Source organism: Natator depressus, chromosome 14 (genome assembly GCF_965152275.1).
Source record: "Natator depressus isolate rNatDep1 chromosome 14, rNatDep2.hap1, whole genome shotgun sequence".
Taxonomy (NCBI): domain Eukaryota; kingdom Metazoa; phylum Chordata; order Testudines; family Cheloniidae; genus Natator; species Natator depressus.
In genome coordinates, this window is record NC_134247.1 from 34,627,792 (window position 1) to 34,654,058 (window position 26,267).

Sequence of the window (26,267 nt, forward strand, 5' to 3'; positions counted from 1 at the left end):
GCCACGCTTTCAGCCCTAGGGCAGAGCGCAGGAGGGGGGGCAGGATTCATCAGCTCCTGCCACCAGAGGGCTCTGGGTGGTGCGGGGGCTGGGGACGGGCGGGCTGCGCTGGCCCTTTAACTCGGGCTGCCAAGGAATCCAGGATATCTGCAATTTGAGCTTCCTGGGTCAGGCAGCGCAGGCGACGCTGCTGCCGCCTCCATAACGAGCCGGGAGCCCGGGCTGAGCTGCTGCGCCCCAGCGGGGTGTGTGCGGGGAGAGCCCTTCCCTAGCGCTCTTCGGGGCCAGCCGGGGGACTTTCTCCGGGGGCTGGAACCAGCTCCTGGGGCAGCCCCGGCCTCTGCCAACACCAGCCCCTGAGCCGGAGCCTGCAGGTGAGGGGAGAGACCCGGGGGAAGGGCTGGGGCCGGGCAGGAAAGTGACTCTGCACCAACGGCCCCTCCTCGCCCCAGCTCTGCTCCAGGGGGGCGGAGGTCTGCGACTCCCGGAGCTGCTGCTGCTGCCCCTGCCCCTCTTGACCTCCCCCAGGCTCTACCCCCCCCGATCCCCCAGGCTCTGCTCCCCTGAGCGCCTGCAGCCAGCCGAGCCAGCTTAAAGGTTACAGTGACAAAGTTGTGTGGTTTCTTCCACACCCCGGACTAACATAGCCATGCCGAGAAAACCTCCAGGGTCGACACAGCTGTGCCGACAAAGTGTTTCTGTTGGCACGGCTATCGAGAGAAGTGGGGTTCCTGCACCGGAAGAAACACTCCTGCTGCCTCCACACTAAAGGTCTATGTACGCATCAGTTCTGCAGAGTAGACATGGCCGCAACAAAACAGCAACCAGATCTCCTGTCCGGAGGGGGGAAGGGGAGTGAAAGGGGGGGAGAAAAAGTGTGGGAAAGGAGAAGCAAGTGGGGAGAGAAGTTACAGGCTCCTAAACCTGCCCAGGTCTGTTGACTTTAGATTCACTTCTCATTGCACAAGATAAGGAACAGAGGCCGGAAAAGTCAGTTCCTACCTCTACCTGGTCCCTGCTACTGCCCTGGGTGACAATCTCAGGGGGAACACCAATGCAGCTGTTTTGATTTTGTTCTTTTCTAGTATTTGGTTCTGGGAGGGTTTAATTATGTGTTGATGGGTTTAGAAAAATGCCCCAGCGTTTTTGCAGTGTGGCAGAATGCAGAACATCTGTTTGCAGGGAAGGGGAGGGGGGTGAACCAGTGTGTCAAATTGTCTAAAGCCCCCTTCTGAATCTTTCCCTCTGCCCTTTTCACCCTGATAGGCTGGAAAGTAACATCCAGGTTTCACTCCAGATTTTCCCACTGTCCCTGGGGATAGTGAAGGGAAATGGCTGCAGTGTAACAGGCACAGGTAAGTGATTATCGGGTCCCTACCAGTGTCCCTGATTTCCCTCTTACCCCCGAGAACTCTGTGTGCCCCTCCATTACACTTAATAAAACCACCAACTTTTCCTCCTTGGGCAGTTAGTGATTAGGTACTGTTCTAGTTCCTTGATAGATGAGGGCCAGTCCTCTATTGAGCGAACAAACAAGTCCATTTCCTCCAAACATCCAGACATATTAACCCTTTTTTCTCCCCCCTCTCTCCCCAGTAAATGAGCAGTTTACTGGCAGTCCCAGTGATCGCAGGCTGTGATTTCCTTTTTGTTTCACTTCCACTGGGTCTCCAGAGTCATTGCCTATTCCACTCTATCTCTGGGTTCCGATCCCATCTGCATAACCAATTGTTGTGTCTTTTGCTCTTTACACAACAAAGAGAAACTTGTAGAAACCCCAGGCACTGTTGAGTTCCAAATAACCATACTTATTTAACTAGTTCAGCTATCCAAAGCCTAACTACATTCACTGCTGTTCTGACAGGGTTTCAGAGCTTTCTAAAACTAGAACATGGTGAAGGCTAACAACTATTTATAGGGACACTACATTCTCTTTGACGTGGAGCTGGAAGATATGGGAAAGGCCCAGCAAGAAGAGTTAGAAATTACCCACTATGAGGAAACAGCCACATGTTCAGGGGTTTATCAAAGACCTACTACCAACCCGCAGAACTCCAAAGCCAAGCGTCACTCCAGAAAGTCAGGAGACAGGCAGAGATTCATAAGTTCTGAGGCCATAATGGACCATTGTGATCATCTACTCAGACCTTCTGTATAATGCAGGCCATAGGACTTCCCTGTATTAATTCCTGATTGAAATAGAGTGGATCTTTTAGAAAAGCATCTGATCTTGATTTTAAAATTTCCAGTATTGGAGAATCCGCAACCTTTTTTTCCCGTAAGTTTTCCGTAAGTTTTCCCCAATGTTTAATTATGCTCTCTGGTAGAAAGTTTGCCTAATTTCTAGTCTGAATTTCTATTGCTTCAGCTTCCAGGCACTGTATCTTCTTGTACTTTTGTCTGCTAGATTGAAGAGCCCATTATCAAACTTCTGTTCCCCATATGAGTACTTGTAGATGGGGATCACATCACCACTTAATCATTTGTTTGATAAGATAAATGGATTGAGCTCCTTGTGTCTATCACTAAAAGGCAGGTTTTCCAATCCTTTAATCATTCTTGTGGTTCTTTGAGCCCCTTCCAATTTTTCAGCCTCATTCTTGAACTGTGGATACCAGAACGGGACATGGTAGTCAGGTAGCAGTTGCACCAGTAACACACAGAGAGGTAATATAACCTATCTATTCCTACTCAAGTTTCCCCTGTTTATACATTAAAAGGGCTAATGTACAGCTTCAGGTACAGCAAAAAGAAAAGGAGTACTTGTGGCACCTTAGAGACTAACCAATTTATTTGAGCAGGTACAGCGTCACACTGGGAACTCACGTTCAGTTGATTATCTACCTTGAGCCTCAGATCTTCATCCTGGGAAGCAGAGACTCTGAAAGAGTATCCCATTTTGCAAATACTGCCTGCTTTGTTCCTAGATGTGGGAGTTTATATGTGGCTGTGGAGAAACACATCTTGTTGGCCGACATCCAGTTTACCAAGTGATCCAAGTCTCTGTAAAATGACCAGTCCTCTTTGTTATTTACCACTCATCCAATCTTTGTGTCGTCTGCAAACTTTATCAATAATGATTTTGTTTTCTTCCCGGTCATTGATAAAAGTGTTAAATAGCATAGGGCCAAGAACTAGCCCCTGTGGGATTCCACTAGAAACACACCCGTTCTCTGGTGATTCTCTGTTTACAATTACATTTTGAGACTTATCAATTAGCCAGTTTATTTTTTTAACTATGTATTTATTAATTTCTAGCAAGTTCACAAATCCTTGCCTGGCACATATCAGACAGAAAACACTTGTTACGAGAGTTAGCTTTTGTTTAAAGAGACATTATACACAGTTAGCCAGTTTTTAATCTATTTAATGTGCCATGTTGATTTTGTATCATTCTAGTTTCTTAATCAAAATGTCATGTGGTATCAAGTTGAATGACTTGCAGAAGTCAAGTATATAACATTAACATAGAAGGTTAGGGTTGGAAGGGACCTCAGGAGGTCATCTAGTCCAACCCCCTGCTCAAAGCAGGACCAATCCCCAATTTTTGCCCCAGACCCCTAAATGGTCCCCTCAAGCATTGAACTCACAATCCTGGGTTTAGCAGGCCAATGCTCAAACCACTGAGCTATCCCTCCCCCCAAAGGAAAGCTCCTGGTTACCTTGATCAATGAAACTCGTAATCATCAAAAAATATCCTAAGTTTGACAAGATCTATTTTCCATAAATCCATGTTGATGGACATTAATTATATTACCCTCCTCTAATTCTGTAGAAATCAATTCCCACATCAGCTGTTCCATTATTTTTCCTAGGACTGATGTCAGGCTGACAGGTCTATAATTACCCAGGTCACCCCATTTACCCTTTTAAAATATTGGCACAACATTAGTTTCCTTCCAGCCCTTTGGAACTTCTCTACTGCTCCAAGCTTTTTATTTTTTTTTTAAATCAAATCAGATGCGCTGATTTTAAAACGTCTAACTTTAATAGCTGCTGTTTAGCATTCTCTTTTAAGTTATTGTTAGAGTGGACAGTATTTTATCATCAGATGATATGAATATATCATCAGCTTTTTCCCAAATATGGAACAAAAATATTTATTGAATACTTCGGCCTTTTCTGTATTAGTATTGACAGCTATTTCCATATAGCAATGGACTAATAACATTGATAGGATTGCTTTTCTTCCTTGTAAGCTTTAAAAACTCCTTATTGTCCTTAACTATTCTGATCATAGAGTTCTCCCTATGTACTTTTGCTTCCCTTATTAATTATATACAATTCCTAGCTTCTAACATATTAATTGCTATCAGCCTCCCCTTTTCCCCATTTGTTGTGTATGGTGTAAGGCTGGTGAGAGTCCGAGTGTAACCAAGTGTGCCTGGCAGTTTGCAGTTACACACTCTCTCTCTCATGGTGTGATTTGCATGCTGGTAGGCTGTTTGTGTGTGGCCCTGGTGGGTGCTACTGCAGCAAGGCATTGTAAGGCACCCAAGGTTACAGGGCAGGGGTGACACAGCTGCTCATTAGTCTGGATTGTACCCAGGTATGTCACACCCACCCAGCTAGTACATCTGGAAACAACTGTGTCTTAGAATAAGTGTAAAATCTTGGTCTCACGTGTTTTCTTTGTCTGGAGCAGGATTTTCCATTCCCAAACTTGTTGTGATCTCCCAGGGAAGAGACATGGGTCCAAGATCTCCAGGACTCTGAGGAAAGGGAGATCCAGAGAAACAGCCACACAGGTGAGGAATTGGTTAAACAGATGGAGAAGCCATCTGCCATTGATGTGTTATATTTTGACTGTAGTAAGACTTTTTATACGGTCTCGAATGACCTTCTCATAAAGGAACTAGGGAAATACAACCTTGATGGAGCTACGATAAGATGGGTGCGCAACTGGTTGGAAAGCTGTTCAGAGAGTAGCTATCAGTGGTTCATGGTCAAGCTGGAAGGGCATATTGAGGGGGTCCCGCAGGGATCAGTTCTGGATCTGGTTCCGTTCAGCAACTTCATCAATGATTTAGATAATGGCATGTAGAGGACACTTATAAAGTTTGCGGACAATACCAAACTGGGAGGGGTTGCAAGTGCTTTGGAGGATAAGATTAAAATTCAAAATGATCTGGACAAACTGGAGAAACGGTCTGAAGTAAATGGGATGCAATTCAGTAAGGACAAATGCAGAGTACTCCATTTAGGAAGGAACAGTCAGTCACACACATACAAAATGGGAAATGACTGTCAAGGAAGGACTACTGTGGAAAGGGATCTGGGGGTCATAGTGGATCACAAGCTAAAGGAGTCAACAGTGTAACTGCTGCAAAAATAAATAAAGCAAACATCATTCTGTGATGTATTAGCAGGAATGTTGTAAGCAAGACACAAGAATTCTTCTGCTCTACTCTGTGCTGATTAGGCCTCAGCTGGAGTATTGTGCTCAGCTCTGTGCACCACATTTCAGAAAAGATGTGGACAAATTGGAGAATGACCAGAGAAAAGCAACAAAAATTATTAAAGGTCAAGAAAGCATGACCTATGAGGGTGAGGGAAGATTTAAAAAAAAAAAAAAAGTGGGGGGGAGGGTTGTTTAGTCTGGTGACGAGAAGACTGAGAGGGGACATAACAGTTTTCAAGTACATAAAAGGTTGTTACAAGGAGGAGGGAGAAAAATTGTTCTCTCTAACCTCCTGAGGATAGGACAAGAAGCAATGGGCTTAAATTGCAGCAAGGGTAGTTTAGGTTCAACATTAGGAAAAAATTTTTAACTTTCAGGGTAGTTAACCACTGGAATAAATTGCCTAGGGAGGTTGTGGACTCTCCATCGTGGTCTAACCTACTCTTAAAAATCTCCTAACACCTGTCAGGGATGGTCTAGATCAGAGGTTATCGAACTGTGGTCCACGAGCTCCATTCAGGTGGTCCACGGATAGTTCCCTCTAAGGTGTGCACCTGGACGGCCTCACACAAGAGAACGAAGGGTCACCCACCTAATTAGTGGAGCCGTGCAGATGTGGCTCCACTAATTAAGTGCCTGGACCCTGGAGAAGATGCGCATGTAAGGTGAGGTGGCGGCCTTGGGGGGAATAGGGAGTAGGTGGGAGGGGGCAGTGGGTTGAGAAGAGGAGGTGGGGGGAATTTGGGACATGCAGGGCTTCAGCGGCCTGAGAAAGAGGCGACTTTCCCCAGCTCCAGGGCTGTGGCTGCCAGGGAGAGATGGCCCTCCTTGTATGTAAACAGCTGCAATTCTCACAGAGGCCCTGTGAGCATCTCCAGGTCTCTGTCCCCTGGTCAGGATTGTCCCCAGCAGGTGGTGTATACGCATGGCAGATGTTGCTCGTGACTTCCCACCCACCCTCACTGACTCCTGTGCTGGGAATGTGCTGGGAGTAGCTGCCTGCCTTTGAATGTTCGGATGGGATGTGGAAGCAGAATTGGTGTCTCTCTCTCCCCCCTCCACCCCCCTTCTAGGGAAATGTTTTGGGAAGGATTTAGATCCTGATTTTACAATTATCCCAATATTTTAATTATCCCAGGTATTTTAATTTGTTTCCCCCCTTTCCTGTTCCACTTTCTGAGATTCCCATTTGTAACAGGGGCTCGGGTGGTCGGGAAGCCTAGTGATTAGATTGCCAGGCTCTCAGTCCCCTACTGGGCTGAGTACTTTGTCTCTAAGGCCAGGGGAGTGGTAAGGGGCACCCAGGCCCTCCCTCTCCACAGGGTCCCAGCCCATGGCCCTGTGTATATCAACCCCTGAACAGGTGGGTTTGGTGTCCCTCCCGGCAGGGAGTCAGAACCCACTGCCCTGGGCTACTTCCTACAAGTCCATTCAGTTTGGGGCATGGCCCCTTTAGTACAACCTGCCGGTGGCTTGCTGCCCATAGGGTTCCCTCTTGGGTCTAGGGAAAAGCCTTGGTGCGATTTCAGGTTTCTTCAGGCAAGGTGAGGATGAGCCCACAATGTCTCTGGGGTCCGCTCAGTCTGTTACCTCTGGTGCTGGGGGTTCATTCACAGTCTCCCCTTGGTTGGGGAGTCAGTGCTGGCTTCCAGGTGGCTGCCCTGGCTGGCAGGTCACTGCTCTATCCCTTCAGCCCTGAGCAGAGCCAGGGTCCCTTCTTGTATCCTCCCTCCAGTCCTGGCATTGTTTGCAGGTATAGTGAGGTGGGACTAGCTTAACCCAAACACTTTCTTTAACCCTTGCTGAGCCAGCTGGCAGTTTCTCTGCTTCATTGCACTCTTCTCCAAGTGCAGGGACTGACTCCTGTCTGGATTCTCTCTCTGTCACATCAGGTGATGGGATGGTGAGTGAGAACAAGGAGGATCATCCTCAGCGGGGAGGTCCTGAGCAAATGGAAGCACAGAGAACACTATTGGGAAGATCTGAAGGGGACATTTCCTGGATTCCTGAGCAGGGAGAAGCCTGCGAAAATCAGCACAGGCCAGAGGCGCAGCAGGGAGCCTCCTCATGGGAAAGAGAACAGGGTAAATCCACTGACCAAGGGGTTGGTTTGAAGGACCTTCCTGAAGACATGATCCAGCCAGGAATCTGCAGTAAAGGGAAACCATACGAATGTGCTGAGTGCGGAAAAATCTTCAGTAATGACTCATCCCTGATTGTTCATCGGAGAGTCCACACAGGAGAGAGACCCTATAACTGCTCAGAGTGTGGGAAATCCTTCACTCGGAGCTCCACCCTTGTTGTGCATCAGAGAATGCACACAGAAGAGAAACCCTATAAATGCCCCGACTGCGGGAAAAGCTTCAAGCGGAGCTCAACCCTTATTTCACACCAGAAAATCCACACAGGAGAGAGACCTTATAACTGCCTTGAATGTGGGAAAGGCTTCAGTGAACGCTCAAACCTAAACAAACATCAGAGAATCCACACAGGAGAGAAACCCTATAATTGCCTTGAGTGCGGGAAAAGTTTCACTTGGAGTTCACACCTCATTAAACATCAGAGAATGCACACTGGAAAGATGCCCTATCATTGCCCTGACTGTGGGAAAGGCTTCAGTGACAGCTCAGCTGTTGTTAGACATCAGAGGATCCACACCGGAGAGAGACCCTATAAATGCCTTGAGTGTGGGAAAAGCTTCAAGCAGAGCTCAAACCTTATGAATCATCAGATAATACACACAGGAGAAAAACCCTATTACTGCCCTGAGTGTGGGAAGGGGTTCAGTCGGAAGGCTCATGTCATTTCACACCAGAAAATACACAGGGCAGAGAGATCCTTTAACTGCCTTGAGTGTGGGGAAAACTTCACTAGCAGCTCTGACCTCATTAAACATCAGAAAACCCACACTGGAAAGACACCATATAAATGTTCTGTCTGTCAGAAAAGCTTCATGCAGAGGTCAGAACTTATTTCACATCAGAGAGCTCACACAGCAAAGAGAAACTATAAATGTTCTGTCTGTGGGAAAAGCTACAAGGCGAAGGTCTCTCTAGTGTCCCATCAGAAACTCCACACAGGCTAGCAGGTGGCAGGAACTCTCAGTGTGGACAATGGGTCTGTGCCCTCCTGAAGCAAAGAGTGAATGTCCTTCATCGGTGGAGGGTCTGTGTAGGGGCAGCAAGTGGATGAAGGGTTCTGATTTCACTGGGGGATAGTTGGCAGCGGCAGAGGAGGAGGAGGAGGAAACACTGGGGAGCTGGGTGATTGCAGGGTCTGAGGGGAGCAGGCGATGGGATTAGTGGAGAGACATTTCTGTGGGTTCTACATGCACTTTCCAGTTTAGAAGAGAGGTAAAAAATGCCCCATTGCAGTTTGTGTCCAAGTTGTCTCTGCAGCTCCTAGGGCATCTCAGGGTAGGGACACGGAAATGTTATTCAGGGAAGCAGCAAGGGGCCCTCTGGGGCTGTAGTTACAAGGCAGTAACAACTGCCGATCTGAACTAACAGGATGTCAGAGCACTGCTCAGTGTATTGGACATCTATACAGTCATGGATGGTCGGGGCTGCTGGAGACTGGGGATTTCATGGTGGAGATTCCCCAGAGAGGTGGGAACTCTAGGAGATGCCCTTTTAGGAGTGTGGTCTAATGGTTGGGGGGGTGGGATGGGGGAAATGAGTTAGGACTCCTGGGTGTGAGCTAGTGCTGGTCACTTCCCCTGCTCTCTCTGTGTCCATTTCTCCCATCTCTACAGTGGAGATAATAGTTCTCCAACTCCCTGGAGAGTTGTGAGGGGCCGGTAATTACTGTGTGTTCATAGAATTCCAGAAATGCAGGGTTGGATCATAGGTACTGGAACTGGGAGTGCTGCCAAACCCCCTGGCTTGAAGTGGTTTCTATTATATACAAGGTTTACAGCAGTGGTTCTCAAATTTTTGTACTGGTGACCCCTTTCACATAGCAAGCCTCTTAGTGCGACAACCCCCCCCCCCCCAACTAAAAACATGTTTTAATATATTTAACACCATTATAAATGCTGGAGGAAAAGCGGGGTTTGGGGTGGAGGCTGACAGCTCAAGACCCCCCATGTAATAACCTCATGACCCCCTGAGCGGTGCTGACCCCCAGTTTGAGAACCCCTGGTTTACAGTTTAGTTTAATGGCTCACAGCACCCCCTCTATAAAAATTGTTCCAGGACCCCTGGGTTGGAAGGAACCCCGAGAGATCATCAAGTCCAATTTCCTGCACTGAGGCAGGACCAAGTAAACCTAGACCACCTTTGTCAGGTGTTTGTCTAACCTGTTCTTAAAAACCTCCAATGAGGGGGATTCCACAGCCTCCCCTGGAAGTCTCTTCCAGGGTTTATCTACCCTAATAGTTAGAAAGCAAATGATTTTTTCCTTCCTAAGTGTACCATTTTGCACTTGTTTTTACTAACTTGATTAGAGACCCATTCTCCAATTTGTCAAGGTCATTTTGAATTCTAATCCTGTCCTTGAAAGGGCTAGAAATCCCTCCCATCTTGGTGTTATCAGCAGGTGTTATAAGCATATTCTCCACTCTATTATCCTAGTGATTAATGACAATATTGAATAGTACCAGATTCGTGACTGACCCCTGAGGAGCCTCATTAGATATGTCCCTGTAGTTTAACAATGAGCCATTGGTAACTACTCTTTGAGTATGGCCTTTCAAACAGTTTTGCACCCACCATATAGTAATTTCATCTAGATCACATTTCCCTAGTTTGTTTCTGAGATTGTCATAGGGGACTGTGCCAAAAGCCTTACTAAAATCAAGATATATCTACTGCTTTCTCCAGAGCCACTACCAGTAACCCTGTCAAAGAAGGAACTTAGATTGGTTTGGCATGCTTTGTTCTTGACAAATCCATGTTGGCTATTTCTTATAATCCTATTATCCTGTAGGTACTTACAAACTGATTGTTTAATAATTTGTTCCAGTATCTTTCCAGGTGTTGAAGTTAGGGTGACCAGTCTATAGTTCTCCAGGTCCTCTTTGTTTCCCTTTTTAAAGATAGTTACAATGTTTGCCCTACTCCAGTGCTCTGGGACCTCACCCGTCCTCTGAGTTCTCCTAGATAATCCCTAATGATTCAGAGACTGGTTCAGCTAGTTACTTAAGTACCCGAGTCTAGAGTCAATTTCTATCAGGCCATGCCAATTTCAATACATCTAAAGTCTCTATTCTTTAACCTGTTCTTTCCCTGTTCCGGCTTGAATTCCTTCCCCTTTGCTGTTTGTGTTAATTGTGTTAAGTATCTGGTCAGACTAGTGAATACTGATGCAAAGTAGGCATTAAACTCCTCAGCCTTTTTGTCATCCATTATTATAACGATTTAACGCTCTCCTGTCCCTTCCCAGCTCTCTCTGTCGGGGGCAGTGTGTTACTGAATGGAAAGGAAGGTCTGTATTTGGAATCCCATATCTCTCTTTTCAGGAAGGGGCTCAGCTGAGATTTTGACCCACTGGGATTATTCCTGAAATAATTGCCCTGGGAGGGATTTTCTCCTTGTTTCTGGACCGTGGGGCGAGGCAGGGTCTTGTGTTTCTGGAAATTCATGTTTTGGGTGAGTCTTTTATGTCTCATTGAAATTTTTACCTGAATTTTTCTTTTTATACAAATAAATTCCTAATATTTTTGTTTGTTGGTTTGGTGTGAAGTCTTTATCTCCCAGAGCTCTGCCAGGGGCATGATGATGCTTTAGAGTCCCAAGAAGGAACTGAAAACTCAGAGAGGGTAGGTCAGAGCCATCTATCCGCCAGCCCCTGCTGAAGGTACCCGGTCAATCTGGGTGCCCTTTGCAGGGTGTCTGGTGAGTAAGTGTTTAACTTACCTTCTCCTAGCAGTCTGGGGGGGGGGGCGCGGAAGCAGGAGCCTGGGGCGATGCTCCGGGGACCAGAGAGCCATCGCTCTGGATGAGCTGAGAGACAGCCGTGGCGGGCAGCAGGGAATGCTGCTCTGTGGGACACATTTCCAGGGTTGGGAAAAGATTCTGGGTGGATGCCTCCTGGGCCACGTTTTCATCCCCAGAGCAGAGCGCAGGAGGGGGGCAGTATTCATTAGCTCCTGCCACCAGGGGGCTCTGGGTGGTGCGGGGGCTGGGGACGGGCGGGCTGCGCTGGCCCTTTAACTCTGCCCATGAAGCCAGGGGGTATTTGCAATCTGAGCTTCTTGGGTCAGGCAGCTCAGAGGGTGGCGCTGCTGCTGCCGCCTCCATGGTTCCATGTGATTTGGGAGCCCGGGCGGAGCCGCCGCCGCCGCCCAGCGGGGTCTGTGCGGGGAGAGCCCTTCCCCAGCGCCCCTCGGGGCCCAGCCGCGGGGACTTTCTGCGGTGGCTGGAACCAGCCCCTGGGGCAGCCCCGGCCTCTGCAGACACCAGCCCCTGAGCCGGAGCCTGCAGGTGAGGGGAGAGACCCGGGGAAAGGGCTGGGGCCGGGGGGTAAAGTGACTCTGCACCAACGGCCCCTCCTCGCCCCAGCTCTGCTCCCGGGGGGGCGGGGGTCTGCGAGTCCCGGAGCTGCTGCCCTCCCAGGCTCTGCCCCCCTGGGCGCCTGCAGGAGCCGAGCCAGCGCCGGGAGAGCAACCGCCCCAGGACCGGGCCAGGGACCGAGTCTCCCAGCCCGAGGGGAGGGGGCAGGAGGGAGACAGGGGCAGAGACTGGCAGGGGCAGCAGGAGCAATCAGCGGGGAAGAAGGTTCCCGGCTCCCAGCCCCGCCCAGCCCCATTCCCTGCAGCACCCCGGGGCAGATTGACTTCCCTGGGAGAAGGGGAGGAGCAGGGAGAGGAAAAGCCAGTTCCTGCCTCTGCCTGGTCCCCGCGCTGCTGGGGGGATGCGCTGCCCGGGGATCGTGTCAGGGGGATCCCTCCACCCCTCCCCAGAGCGGCTCCTTCATTCTGCTCTTTTCTAGCATTTGGTAACTTCAGGGACTGTTACTTGCCAGGGTTTAAAAATGGCTTTTGGGGTTTAGTCCTGGTGGGAGTGGGTGGATCGGGGCTGCAATAAGGTGACCAAGGGTTCTTCCAGCACTGCAGAGTCTGGAGCATCTGTCTGCAGAGAAAGCAGCTGGAGGGAATCAAGGTGCGAAATGGACCAAAGCCCCTCCTGAAACTCCCCCCATCGCCCTTCTCGCCCCGACAGGCTGCAGAATAACATTGCCCCCCCCCCCGGGGGATAGAGAAGAGCAATGGCAGCAGTGCAGACAGCTCAGGAAAACCATTGTCAGGTTGGGGGGTGGGTGGGTGGTGGGGTGCGGTCTGGATGTGGAGGGGGAAATAAATACAGGAGAGAAAAACAGGAAATGAAAAATATTCAGTTATGTCTTTTGCTCTTTACCCAACAATTCAGTATGGAGAAGCCGCAGGGGCACAGCTGGCTCCCAAATAACCGTGTTTACTAAAAAGAACAGGAGTACTTGTGGCACCTTAGAGACTAACCAATTTATTTGAGCATAAGCTTTCGTGAGCTACAGCTCACTTCATCGGATGCATTATGTGGAAAGTGTAGAAGATCTTTTTATATACACACACACAAAGCATGAAAAAATACCTCCCCCCCACCCCACTCTCCTGCTGGTAATAGCTTATCTAAAGTGATCACTCTCCTTACAATGTGTATGATAATCAAGGTGGGCCATTTCCAGCACAAATCCAGGGTTTAACAAGAATGTCTGAGGAACGGCCGGGGGGGGGGGGGGGGGGGGGACAAGTAACTGCAGTAGAACCCCAGAGTTATGAACAGTCAGGAATGCAGGTTGTTTGTAACTCTGAAATGTTCATAACTGAACAAAAGCTTATGGTTCTTTCAAACGTTTACAACTGAACATTGACTTAAAACAGCTTTGAAACTTTATTATGCAGAAGGAAAATGCTGCTTTCCCTTATTTTTTTTTTTTTAGTATTTATGTTTATACTGCACTGTATTAGTCTTTCTTTCTTTCTTTTCTTTCTTGTCTCTACTGCTGCCTGATTGAGTACTTCTGGTTCCAAATGAGGTGTGTGGTTGACCGGTCAGTTTGTAACTCTGGTGTTCGTAACTCTGAGGTTCTGCTCTATACACAGACATGCAAGGCTGAGCCACGTACATACACTGATGCAGGTGGGTGGTTTCTGACAGCAGCTTCTTTAAAACATAGAACACAAAGTGTGTCACCAGAGGGCTCGCAAATTATTTCAAGGGAAACTACCCAATTCTTGCACACTACATACCCCTCCCTCTTCAATTTAAAAGGACATTTAAAAAAAAAAAACCCTTACCAATCCATTATTATCAAAAGTACTGTGATTAAATATCCAGCACACTACACACCAGGTACCAAACCCACTGAGATGTTGTTAACTTCCCAATAACAGTGTCTCTGAACCAAATATTAGAAAGGAGTAGATTCAAAGGAGCCACTTTGGGGAATCTTCCGCCCACGCCTCCCCCCCGACACTGTTCCCAGGGCAGTGCATCCCCCCAGCAGCACGGAGACTAGGCAGAGGCAGGAACTGGCTTTTCCTCTCCCTGCTCCTCACCTTCTCCCAGGAAAGTCAATCTGCCCGGGGTACAGTGAATGGAGCTGGACAGATTGACTTTCCAAGTCAATCTGCTCCATGCTGCTAGGGTCACTTGTAGTAGAAGCAAAGACATGAGGCTGGTTGGTGCTGTCATGAGTCACTGTGTGTGGTTGGGTTGTAGGTGCGATATTTTCAATGGCTGTCATTGGGGTAGAACATCCTGCTGAACTTGTGCTTAGCAGCTGTTTAGGTGTCTTCCTGAGGACATGTTCATTGAAAGTTCCTTGTCCAAAAGTTGAGCTAATTTGTTTTGTACTGGAGTCCATCATTTATTTAACTTCAAGGATCTGCTGTTTTGCTGGTCTAGCTGAATCTCTCTGTCATTTAACATCTGACCTGTTTGCTTCACAACACAGATGTTTAGCATATGCTGTTTTGTTAGATGTTACCTCCCTCACTGTAACAAACCCAGGGGACCACGGATTTCCCCTGTATGTGTTTAGTAGCACTGAGGTTTGCTGCAACCTCACTGTTTTAAGTAGCCTCTGATTGCCCTGTTGTGAAGTTAGAAACACAGTGGAATCTTTATCCAGATCCATTTTAAGTCTGACTTTTGCTTGTAAAGGAATACAAATAATACTCAATCTTCTTCTAAGTTCAACAGTTCTTGAGAAGTTATTACAGTCTCACGACTTGGCTTGGCTCTAGTTATAACCTGAGTGTTACCCTAACTCAAGATCCGTCCATCCACACACAAAATCCTGAACTGGAAAGCAACTCATCATTCTGTAGTACTGAGAGTCATGGGATCTGCCACCAGAAGTCATAGTGACATGCAAAGTGAGAACAGTGCCAGTGTGGACACTATAACTTGCATGTTATTTCAATGTGGCCGCAAGTAGATAACTGGAGTTAGCTCCACAGTGAAGACAGACCCTCCTCCGTGGACTCCATGTTGTCACCTGCAAGCTGGTTTATCTTAAACCCTCGGGATTACCCTCATGAAGTGGTTCTTTCACTAACCTGCGCGTTTTGTCTGTGCCCCAGTTTTTTGCTGTTTTGACAGGGTTTGTGCTTGAACCCGTCATCATATCTCTTGTGAGACTGTTTCCCATGACAAAGAACATAGTGTTGGGTTCTACAGAGCCACCCAGATGAATGACATGGAGAGGTACCTGGCCTGGGTTCTCTGCAAGTCCAAGAGGGAGGAGAGATAGGGAAGAACTAATAACCTGCATCATAGTAACTCCAAGACTTCACAATATTTGCTTTGTGAGCAGCCTGAGTTTTAACCTGCCAGACATCACCTCCCTGCAGCATGAGGGCCCCTCACATGGGATGGGGATAAAGGGGGAGGCTAAATTCAATTTAATCAACAACAGGAGCATTGGCCATAAGCCTTGATGCAGAGATGGGGAATGGGTAGAGGAGGGAGAGATCTTTGATGTCATCTCCTCTTCAGCTGCTCAGCAGTCAGTTGCTGACACTTTGCCTCTATCTATTATCCTCTAATGCAGCTTCTGCAGAGAGGACCTTTGCTGAGACAGTTTAGTTACTTTTCTTCATAGTCTCTGTGAAGTCCCCCTCTCCTCCTCCTCCTCCTCCAGTCTCTGCAGAAGTAGCTGGTCTTCCTCTCTCAGGAGCTGATGCACTTTCTTAAATTTTTATTCCATCTTCTCTCTTTTTCTCCTCATTTTGTTCTTTAATAACAAAAATTCACAAAGGACCAAGAATCTCAGTTGCACAGGATCCCCATCCCCACTTCAGACTCATTATGGGTCAGAGAATCCACAGCAATTTTTGTATCTAATGGATTTACAGAGTTACATAGTATGGGCCAGACTGAGCCCTCAGTCACCCATGCAGTCCCCATGGAGGCTCAAGAACCCCACCCTGCCTGGTATTTCCATTGCCCTCAGACAGCCTGTGGGGTTAATACCCTACTGAGATGACTGGGAAGCCATTGTTTAAGGCAGCCTGCAGAGCTCAGACCTCCAGTGAAGTATATGCAGAGTTCATATCTCTGTTTGAGGAACTGCCCCAGATTGAGGTATCATCAGAGGATGTTTTGGACCAAATTGATAAATTGAACAGTAATAAGTCACCAGGGCCAGATGGGATTCACCCCAGAGTTCTGAAGGAACTCAGATATGAAATTACAGAACTACTAACTGTGGTATGTAACCTATTGCTTAAATCAGCCTCTGTCCCAGATGACTGCTGAAAACACCATGGTGAAAGTTATAAGAGAGGCATCACCATCTTCTCCTCCAAGCATTTTGTGGGGAGTAAGGCAAGCACCTAGCTCATTCCTGCAAGAAACGCCTTAGGAACCTAAGCCACCTCCCAAGGCAGGTTCCCATTCCTGAATCGCTAAGCAGAGCTAATCTCCTTCCTGCAGCCTGGACTTAGGACACAACTGGCTAGTTGGTATCTTCCATTGATTGCTAGGCAGGTCCTTGCTTAGAAAGCTGGTTTTGTTGGATCACAGTTTTAGGTGCCTAGCTTTCCCCACTGATTGTATAGGAACATCTGGCACCTAACTCAGGTTGGTGGATCACAGTGTGGGTCCTGTAACGCTCAGCATCATACCATCTAAGTTCCTTCTTGGGTTCCACCCTAAGACAAATAACTTAGCCCTGGTCTACACTACAGGGTTAGGTTGAATTTAGCCGCATTAGGTCTATTTTAAAATGGATACGTCCATACAACCAACCCTGTTCCGTCGACTTAAAGGGCTCTTAAAATCGACTTCTGTACTAGTCCCTGGCGAGGGGAGTAGTGCTAAAATCAACCTTGCTGGGTCGAATTTGGGGTAATGTGGATGCAAATTGACGGTATTGGCCTCCGAGAGCTATCCAAGACTGCTCCAATGTGACCACTCTGGACAGCACTTTGAACTCCGATGCACTAGCCATCTGGGGCCTCCCACTAACACAGCTGGCCAAGGCAGAATACTGGCCACATGAAGGTGAAGCACATATGAAAATCTTGCCCCTGGGGACTTAGGCAGAGTTGAGTCATGAGACACTTGTCCATCCCTGAGACAGCAGCGGGGTCAGAGGCCGGCTTCTAACACCCGAGGGGACAGGAATCCTTACCCAGTGAGGTCACACTCTCAAAATTCTCCAACATGATGACCCTGTAGAGGGCTCTCTGACCTGGATCCATCAGGGCCCATTCTTCCTCCGTGAAATACACAGCCACCTCCTCGAAGGTCACCGGCTCCCCTGCAGCCATTTCCTGGCCCTGTCCCCTGGGAAGATGGGATGATCTCCAGTGAAACATGGATGTGATTCTGCAGCCTGTCAGGGCGAAAAGGACAATGGGAGATGTTTCAGAAGGGGCTTTAATCCAATTAATGTCCTGATTCTCCCCAGGTTCTTTCCCTGCAGACAAATGCTCTAGAGATTCTGCCAGGATGGGAAAATGGTTCAGCCAAGATTTTCAAACACAGCGACCAAAATTTGGGTTTTTAAATCTCCAGTTGCAGTCAGGGCCCACCATCTATCTACTGGGAGCCGTGGACCCTCCACCTGCCCAGTGGGGGGTGGGGTGGGGAACCGAGAACAGCCCTGGCCCGTGTCCCTGCCCCCCGGGCTTCCCGCCCAGGGTGGATGGAAGGTCCGTGGCTCCCTGTGTGGTTCGTACCATAGCTGGGCTGCAGCTCCAAGGCCCGTCCCATGGCTGGAGCTGGGTCAGAGTAAGAGCCGTGCAGGCAGCTGTAGGGAGCCACGGACCCTCCTGCCCTGGGTGGGGGGCCCACGGGGTGGGGACATGGGCTGGGGCCTGCTCTTGGCCCACCCCACTGTCCCTGGGCAGGTGGACTCATAGACTCATAGACTTTAAGGTCAGAAGGGACCATTATGATTGTCTAGTCTGACCTCCTGCACAACGTAGGCCACAGAATCTCACCCACCCATTCCTGTAACAAACCCCTAACCTATGTCTGAGCTATTGAAGTCCTCAACTCATGGTTTAAAGACTTCAAGATGCAGAGAATCCTCCAGCAAGTGAGCCGTGCCCCACACTGCAGAGGAAGACGAAAAACCCCCAGGGCCTCTGCCAATTTGCCCTGGAGGAAAATTCCTTCTTGACCCCAAATATGGCGATCAGCTAAACCCTGAGCATGTGGGCAAGACTCACCAGCCAGACACCCAGGAAAGAATTCTCTGTAGTAACTCAGATCCCACCCTATCTAGTGTCCCATCACAGGCCATTGGGCATATTTACTGCTAACAGTCAAAGATCAATTAATTTCCAAAATTAGGCTATCCCATCATACCATCCCCTCCATAAACTTATCAAGCTTAGTCTTGAAGCCAGATATGTCTTTTGCCTCCACTGTTCCCCTTGGAAGGCTATTCCAGAACTTCAATCCTCTGATGGTTAGAAACCTTCATCTAATTTCAAGTCTAAACTTCCGGATGGCCACTTTATTATTTTATTTATTTATTTATTTATTATTTAGGTGTAGGGTCTGCGGCTTCTGGCTTGCTGTGGTTTCCGGCTTCGCCAGGGGCAGAGCCTTGGGTGGAAGTCGTGGGGCCACAGAGGGGGTGGGGGCCCCTGCTTCCCGCCCTTTTGGGAAGGGTCCACCACCCCGGTGGCAATGCCATTTGGCTCCCTCTCTCTGGCTCAGTGTGGTCAGGACATTTTTTAGGACTAGAATAAAGTCCAGGGCCCTGGGAAATGATGGGGGTGGCAACCATGACAGTGAAGCTCACTCCAATGGCCAATTTTTTACCTCAGAGTCTCTATCTTTAAGGACCCCAGAAGGAAGAGGTGGGCGGAATAGACTGTCCCCATTATTTTGTCCACCAATTTGGCCTAATTTTGGACACACTAATTTTAGTTCATTGATTTTTGGTCTCACACTGTCTTGTTTACCAGGCATGATCTTAACACGGTTCTTGAATTATATCAATAGGCCTTTTTGTTTGGATCAATTCAGTCTTTGGACCAGTTCAGTCTTTGTGTCTCCCTTTCCCGTCCCCATTTGTTGTTATAGGCTCTTGTGAGACTATGAACTGTCACTCACTTTTCATGGCTGGGCTCACAATTAGGGTAAATTTGTAGACCCAACATCCCCCTGATTCTGGGGGACCAGTGAAGAATCCTGCGCAGAAGCTAACCCAGGTGCTTCCGATACCCCCCGCCCCCTCATTCCAAACTTCTAATACCCATGGGGACAGGAATCCTTACCCAACGAGGTCACAATCTCAGAATTCTCCAGCATGGCGTCCCTGTAGAGGGCTCTCTGACCGGGGTCCAGCAGAGTCCATTCCCCCTCGGTGAAATACACAGACACCTCCTCAAAAGTCACCGGCTCCTCTGCAGCCATTTCCCTTCCCTGTCTCTTCAGGGGATGTGAGGTCCTGAAGCAAAATGTGGATGTTATTCTGCAGCCTGTCAGGGTGAGAAGAGCGTCTGGGGAGATTTCGGAAGGGGCTTTAGTCACAGCCCGGTTCTTCCCTGGTTCTTTCCCTGCAGACAGGTGTTCTAGGCTCTGCTGTTCTGGGGAAATGCTAGAGACATGATATTAAAAAACAACAATCTAGTTCAGACCCAGTTCCCTGTTCCGATCTCTCAGAAAGAGGACAGAGTTTCAACACTGGGTTAGCCTGCAACAATGTGGTTCAGTTCTGAGTGTCCAACACTTATTCAAGCACCTGAATATGGATTTAGGTGTCTACATTTCGGCTCCTGCATGTAAAGATCCTGGCTTTCCATCATTTTATTATAGCACAGACCCAGTCCTTCCCTCCAGCACTAAACCCTCAGAGACTTTTTTAAACCCTCTCCGTAACAGAGATTAAATGAAGCCAATGGACCCACTCAGATACTTCATGTTAAACACAGGTGTGAGTGTTTGAGGGATGAGATCCTAAATTTCATTGTTTCATGGAGCTTAATGCCAGAAGGGACCATTAGATCATCCAGTCTGACCTTGTGTATGTGATAGGCCCTTAAATATAATCCAGTTACCCTGTCCTGACCCCAATAACCTGTATTTGGCTAAAGCATATTTTCTATTAAGTCATCCCATGTTGATCTGAAGAGATCAAGAGATGGAGAGTCCACCACTTCCACTGATAATTTGTTGCAGTGGTTGATCACCTTCACTATTAAAAATTTATGCCTAATTTCTCATCTGATTTCACCATCTTCAGTTGCCAGCTATTGGTTGATGTTACGCCTTTATCCACTAAACTGAATTTCCCTTTGGCACCCATTATTGTCTCTCGCTGAAGGTCCTTCTAAGTATAATCAAGTCACATCAGTCTTTCAACAAAACCCAAACTTTTTAAAAAAATGGTAAAATTGTATTTTTCCTTTTTTCCTGGACCCATCTCAAAAACAGGCCAAGTATTTTTTTCATCAAAAATAAAGTCATCATGACCCGATGCAGCCCTCAGGCCAAAAAGTTTGCCCACCCCTGCTCTGGACTAAACATGCCCAGTTTTTTTAACCTTTCCTCATAGATCAAGTTTTCTAAACCTTTGATCATTTTTGTTGCTCTCCTCTGGGCTCCTTCCAATTTGTCCTCATCTTTCTTAAAGTGTATCACCCAGCACTGGACAGAGTACTCCAGCTGAGGCCTCACCAGTGCTAAGTAAAAGGGGACAATTGACATATGACAGTCCTCTTAATACACCCCAGTATGATAGTAACCTTTTTTTTTTTTTTGCAACTGCATTACATTTGTTCATTCATATTCAATTGGAGATCCACTATAACCCCCAGATCCACTATAACCCCCAGTACTACTGCCTAGTCAGTTATTCCCCATTTGATAGTTATGTATTTGATTTTTCCTTCTTAAGTGTAGCACTTTACACTTGTGTTTACTGAATTTCATCTTGTTGATTTCAGGCGAATTCTCTAATTTATCAAGGTGGTTTTGAATTCTAGTTCTGTCCTTCACAGTGCTAGCAACCCCTTCCATTTTGATGTCATCTTCAAATTTCATAAGCGTACTCTCCACTCCATTGTCCAAGTAATTAATGAAAACGTTGAATAGTACTGGACCCAAGACATACCCCTGTGAGACCCCCTAGGTACTTCCTCCCAGTTTGACGGTGAACTATTAATAATTACTCTTTGATTATCCTCTTTCAACCAGTTGTGCCCCCAGTTTATCATAATTTAATCTCGACCATATTTCCTCAGTCATGTAAGACAATGTCAAAAATTTATTAAAATCAAGACATATCCCATTCTACAGCTTTCCCCATATCCATTAGGCCAGTAACCATGTAACAAAGGAAATTAGGTTGGTTTGGTATAATTTGTTCCTGACAAATCCCCTTTGGCTCTTCCTGATAAATCTATTATGCTCTAGATGCTGCTAAAATAATTGTTTAATAATTTGTTCCACTAGTTTTGGGGAGCCTGGAACCTCCCTCTGGACTTCTTTCTCTGACTCTTCTTGACTTCTTGACTCTGTGCTACAGTTGTCAGGTGTCCTATTCCCTGAGTGACATGCACTATCTACAGAGGCAGAGTGCAGGGATGTGCATTATTGGGTCATCACTTAAAGAGGGCAGAGTTAAGGTTGCATTGGTGTGTATTTTAACTCTTCATTTGCTGTATTTCAGAGGTTTGAGTTTTGTTGAACTCAAATTTCGGGAAGATGCTGAGATACAGCTGGTATTCCTGGGGGAATTCTGCACCAAAAATTTAAAAATTCTGTGCACAATATTTTAAAATTCTGCAAAATTCTACATATTTTATTTGTCAAAATAACACTATATAATCAAGCCAATTTCAATTATTTTGCTAATTTATTTCAAAATACCTGTCAGCAGCTATGTCTGTAACAGCACAGATAACAACAAAAACTCCCACAGGAGCAGAGAGTTAAAGAAACCCTCATGACAATCCAGTTCCTGTTTCTCTGCCCCCCCCCCCCCGCCCAATCCCAGACACTCACATCCTCTACCCCCAGAATCCAACCGCAGGCCCACTCCCACCAGTCCAGACACTCTCACCTCTTGCCTCCAAGAGTCCAGGGATCCAGAGGGAGAAACAGGCTGATGCTGGGTCCTGGGTTTCTATGGAGTTTCCTGCATGCCGCCTCCTTCCTTCAGGGTGTGCTGAGAACTCCACCTGCCAGGAAGCCTCCAGCTCCATCCCCCTCCCCCAGGCAGTGTCTTCCCTTTACAGGCTGGGGAGCTGGGCTCTGCCAGGTCCAGTGGCCCCTAGTGGAAGCCAGCACTTCTTCAGCTCATTTCTGCAAGGGAAAAAGGAAATTCTGCGCAGAACATTAATTCTGCTAAAATTTTGTATTGTGCAGTGGTGCAGAATTCCCCCAAGAGTAATCTGCTAAACCTCAATTCTGCATTAATGAATTTTTTTGCCATTTAATTTCTGAGTTTTTTTAACAGAAAGAGAAATGTTTGTTGTAGGAGTTAGTGGTTGTTTAGGCAGCTGTAGTTCTCATTTCAGAATGCAGTTCATTGCTTCTGTGGCTAGGTAATGACCAAAAAACCTAGCTTTTATGGATCCATTACATATGTATCCATTATGTAGCACTTTTGATAAAACCTAGCTTTTATGTATCCATTATGTAGCACTTTTGAGAAATAGATCCCAAAGAACTTTACATTATTATCCTCATTTTACAGATGAGAAACTGAGACACAGAGTGGTAAAGTGACTTGCTCAAGGTCATCCAGCAGGCCAGTGGCAGAGCCAGGAATAGTCCCAGTCCAGTTGTCTCTCCATTAGGCCACATGGTTTCTATGTGATTCCTGAGTGCTCCTCCCCCCTCTATGCATATTTTATGGTGGAATGGGGATACTTTGAAGTGTTTGCAGTGTGTAGTTGCTGAGAGGGCAGGTGAGAGAAAGCTTAGTTACATTAATTATATGATCATGAGTAAGGCTACAATTTTGTCACAGAGGTCACAGAATCTGTGACTTCCAAAGCCCTCCATGACTTCAGCCCCGGTTGCTGGTAACTGCAGGGTCCTGCTGCCTCCCGCAGACTGCACCCCATGGACTGGCTGTCACGCAGGGAAAACTGCTACTGGACAACATGGAGAGGACTGGGAGCCATGTGATGGCTTGGCAAATAGGGTTCAAGCTCTATGGATCCAGGACTTGGAGGAAATGGTGATGTGAAAAGTGGGGGGTGGGAACTTCAGCTGCAGAGAGACCTGGTCTTTCCTGGATGGCAGAGTAGAGGAGAAGCAGGGGCTGGGGATCCTCAAATACCTTCCCTGACTGCAGGAAGCCCCCATTGCTGCTGGGGAGTGGGGAGACAGCTGCCAGGCAGCATCAGAGGAGCTATTTGTCTGCCCATCTCCTCTCTGAACCTCACACAATTATCTGCAGCCTTCAGCTGTGAACACAATGCACGCAGGGAGTCAGCCGCTTGCGTGCCTAGGGGTGACCTCTTTGCCCAAGAACATGAGCAGACACGGGTAGTGCACAGAGACATGAAGACAGGAGATGGTGTGGAAAGGATGGTGGCTTCAGGGGCACAGAGGGAGATGGTGAGAGAAGCAGAGACACCAAAGACTTGGTGGGGGATGTAAAGAGAAGTTGCTCCCTTGGAGTCAGCATGGTCTAGTGGTTATGGGGCTGGACTAACAATCAGGAGACTTGGATTCTACTCCCAGTTCTATCACTGCCCTGCTGGGTAAGTCAGAAATTCTCAGTGCACAGACTGTAGATTAAAATAGGTTGGCTTCTTGAGGGACAGGAAACTGTCCAGCGATGTGGCATTTAAGGCCCTTTCAGTGATCATGCGCCTGGTTCCATCAGGCAGTTTGTGCTTGGTTTGGGTCCCTCTTAGATCTCAAAGGAGACCTTTGAGTGCTCTGGGTCATGTTCTCTGGTTTCAGTGTAACTTTGTTGCCCTTGTGGCCAAGATGGAGTCTGCTCTGCAGGCAAGTCTGCTTTAAACAAGAAAAGGTGTGAGCAGGAATGCAGCCGTCAAGTCCCTTCCACCCCAGGTCACAAGTGCCAGCTTCCAACTTGGCCCGGGGGTGCTCAACCTTCACTCTGCCCATTTCCACAAAGCCCTGCTCCCCCCCCCTTCCCACCCAATTCCACCCCCTCCCCCGAGCACATCCTGTCCCTGCTCCTCCCCCTTCCTCACAGCGCCTCCTGCATGCTGCAGAACAGCTGATCCACAGTGAGTGGGAGGCACTGGGGTGGAGGGAGGGAGAGAGGGATGGGGGGTTGGCTGCTGGTGGGTGTTAAGCACCTGTTAATTTTTTCCCTTGGGTGTTCCAGCCCTGCTTTGCTGTGATGTACCTGGAGCATAAAGAGTAATAAAGACATGTGGTGCAGGTAGCCTGGTGGTCTGTGCGGGCTGCTTACTTCCCAAAGAAGCCTGCCAGCCAGGGGCTCCAGGAGCTGAAGGGGGAGCCCATTCACAGTCAGCTATTTATCAATGAACATCGCCACCATTGTCCTCAGGACAGTTTGTACTGTACATTGTTAGTGACAGCACATTGTTATGTCTCCTCAGATACCAACAATTGTTTTGTACATTAACCAGCTTACCAACATATTTTCCCATGCAATAACACAATAACACTGGATAAGAAACCCCAGTAATTACTCACAATTTCAGTGAGAAATAGGAAAAGGAACACCAGTATTTCTGAAGGAAATTTTATGGAAAAATAATGTATTTTCAGCTTAATCTTTCTCGATGTGAAAAACTGGGAATAACACAGAGCTTCACCAGCCTAGGCCACCTAGAGACCAGCAGACTGGATGAAAAGCCAAATGAATCCATCACAAGATAATTTAAGGGTGTTTATTTTCAAATAATCAAAGTAAGTGGAGGGTGCTCTGCCATAAATTGCATATTGTGAATAATCTTGAAAATTGAATTATTACATTGAAAATGTTCATACCGTATCAGGTTTAAAACAGAAAGTAGTCCTAGCAATGCCATGTGATGAGCCTCCCCTCATACTCTGCTCAGCTAGCTCTTCAAGAAATTAGTTTCAATCACTGATTTCAAGAAATTTAGACCAATCCATCACTATTTATACAGAGCATTCCAGAAAGTGGTGGACGGAACCCAGAGCAATTGGGCTGAATTTCCTGGAACAACTTTGCTTTCTTTGTGCTCTAAATCACACATGACAACAAAAGCATCATGTGTGACTGAGAAGAAAGGTTTCCCCGTTAAGTTTCACTGAATTGCATGGTAAGTATATTTAAGAGCCAGGGTCTTTTTAATACAGTTAATTCGTGATTAATCAGTTAAGAAATACAATCCCTTCTCTATTTCTGAATCAATCTACATTTTTTGTGTCCTGATAACCAAGAACACAAAGAGACCAATGAAATCAGCAGTGGACACTGGCAGTACATTGGCTGCAAATAATATTTTTAAAGAGAAACAAACGAGAAAGGATTTGGTAGAAGAGATTTCTATACATAGGAAATTAACATTTGAGGATGGGGACCTCCTGGGGGGGAGGGATAGCTCAGTGGTTTGAGCATTGGCCTGCTAAACCCAGGCTTGTGAGTTCAATCCTTGAGGGGGCCATTTAGGGATCTTGGGCAAAAATTGGGGATTGGTCATGCTTTGAGCAGGGGGTTGGACTAGATGACCTCCTGAGGTCCCTTCAAACCCTGATATTGTATGACCATGTTTTGTTCATTTGTGAGAAGGAGAACAAGAAAGGGAGAGTCATATCTTAATTACTGATTATATGTAGCTAGAAAGTTACAAATCACATGAATTAATTTAACAGAAGTTCTAGGAATATCATTATATAATCTTGTGTGAGTTCATTGAAATATTTGGTTAATTAATTCTGTGTCATCATTTTTTCACCTATTACTTTGCAAAGTTGCAGTGTGAGTCCTGCAGGAGGTGGGTGCATGTGCCCTGCCTTCCAGAGGGATCCAGTCAAGACAGTAAGGAGAGAGAGAGAGAGAGAGCAGCAGCACATGTGTGTACCTGTGATGTTTAGACTCATGTACATTGTAACTGAACAACCCTGTCTGAAAATTTTATAATTATTTGGTTAGGATAAATATTTTGCATTTCTTGAAATGAAACTCTTTAAATTCAAATGATGCCATTGAGAGAAGTTAATCTTTAATGGACATTTCAGGGAAGATTCACAAAATAAATGTAAATAATTCTATTTCTAAAAATATGTTTAGATGCTTGTTTTGGAAATACTGTTGAAAAGGATATTAAAATATTCTTGTTACTGTACTGACATTTCCTAAATTGGAACAATTTTTTTTTAAAATTCTTTCTTTTGCGCCATATTTTACATTGAGATTTCACAGGAGTAGAAATTCTGAGAGGAGTGAATGATCCCTGTCCACCACCATCTGCTACACCTGGGCCAGG

General features: G+C 47.0%; 1 protein-coding gene across 7 annotated transcripts in view; it reads left to right on the forward strand.

Moving 5' to 3' along the window:
- Window positions 1–26,016, forward strand: part of LOC141998693 (uncharacterized) — a 71,137-nt gene extending 45,121 nt beyond the window's left edge. The window contains exons 1-6 of one of the 7 annotated variants that reach the window (XR_012641890.1): window positions 177–374; window positions 1,267–1,355; window positions 4,646–4,748; window positions 10,863–10,992; window positions 24,945–25,100; window positions 25,753–26,016. Coding sequence is in view for 1 of the 7 variants with exons in the window: in XM_074971638.1 (XP_074827739.1) it covers window positions 7,601–8,486 (886 nt within the window). In the remaining 6 variants the exon portion in view is untranslated. Of the gene's footprint in view, window positions 1–176; window positions 375–1,266; window positions 1,356–4,645; window positions 4,749–7,600; window positions 8,990–10,862; window positions 10,993–11,651; window positions 11,827–13,319; window positions 13,522–24,579; window positions 24,721–24,944; window positions 25,101–25,752 lie in introns of those variants that run through there. The other 6 variants (XR_012641891.1, XR_012641893.1, XR_012641894.1 and 3 more) reach the window with 6 other exon arrangements.
- Window positions 26,017–26,267: the final 251 nt, after the last annotated feature.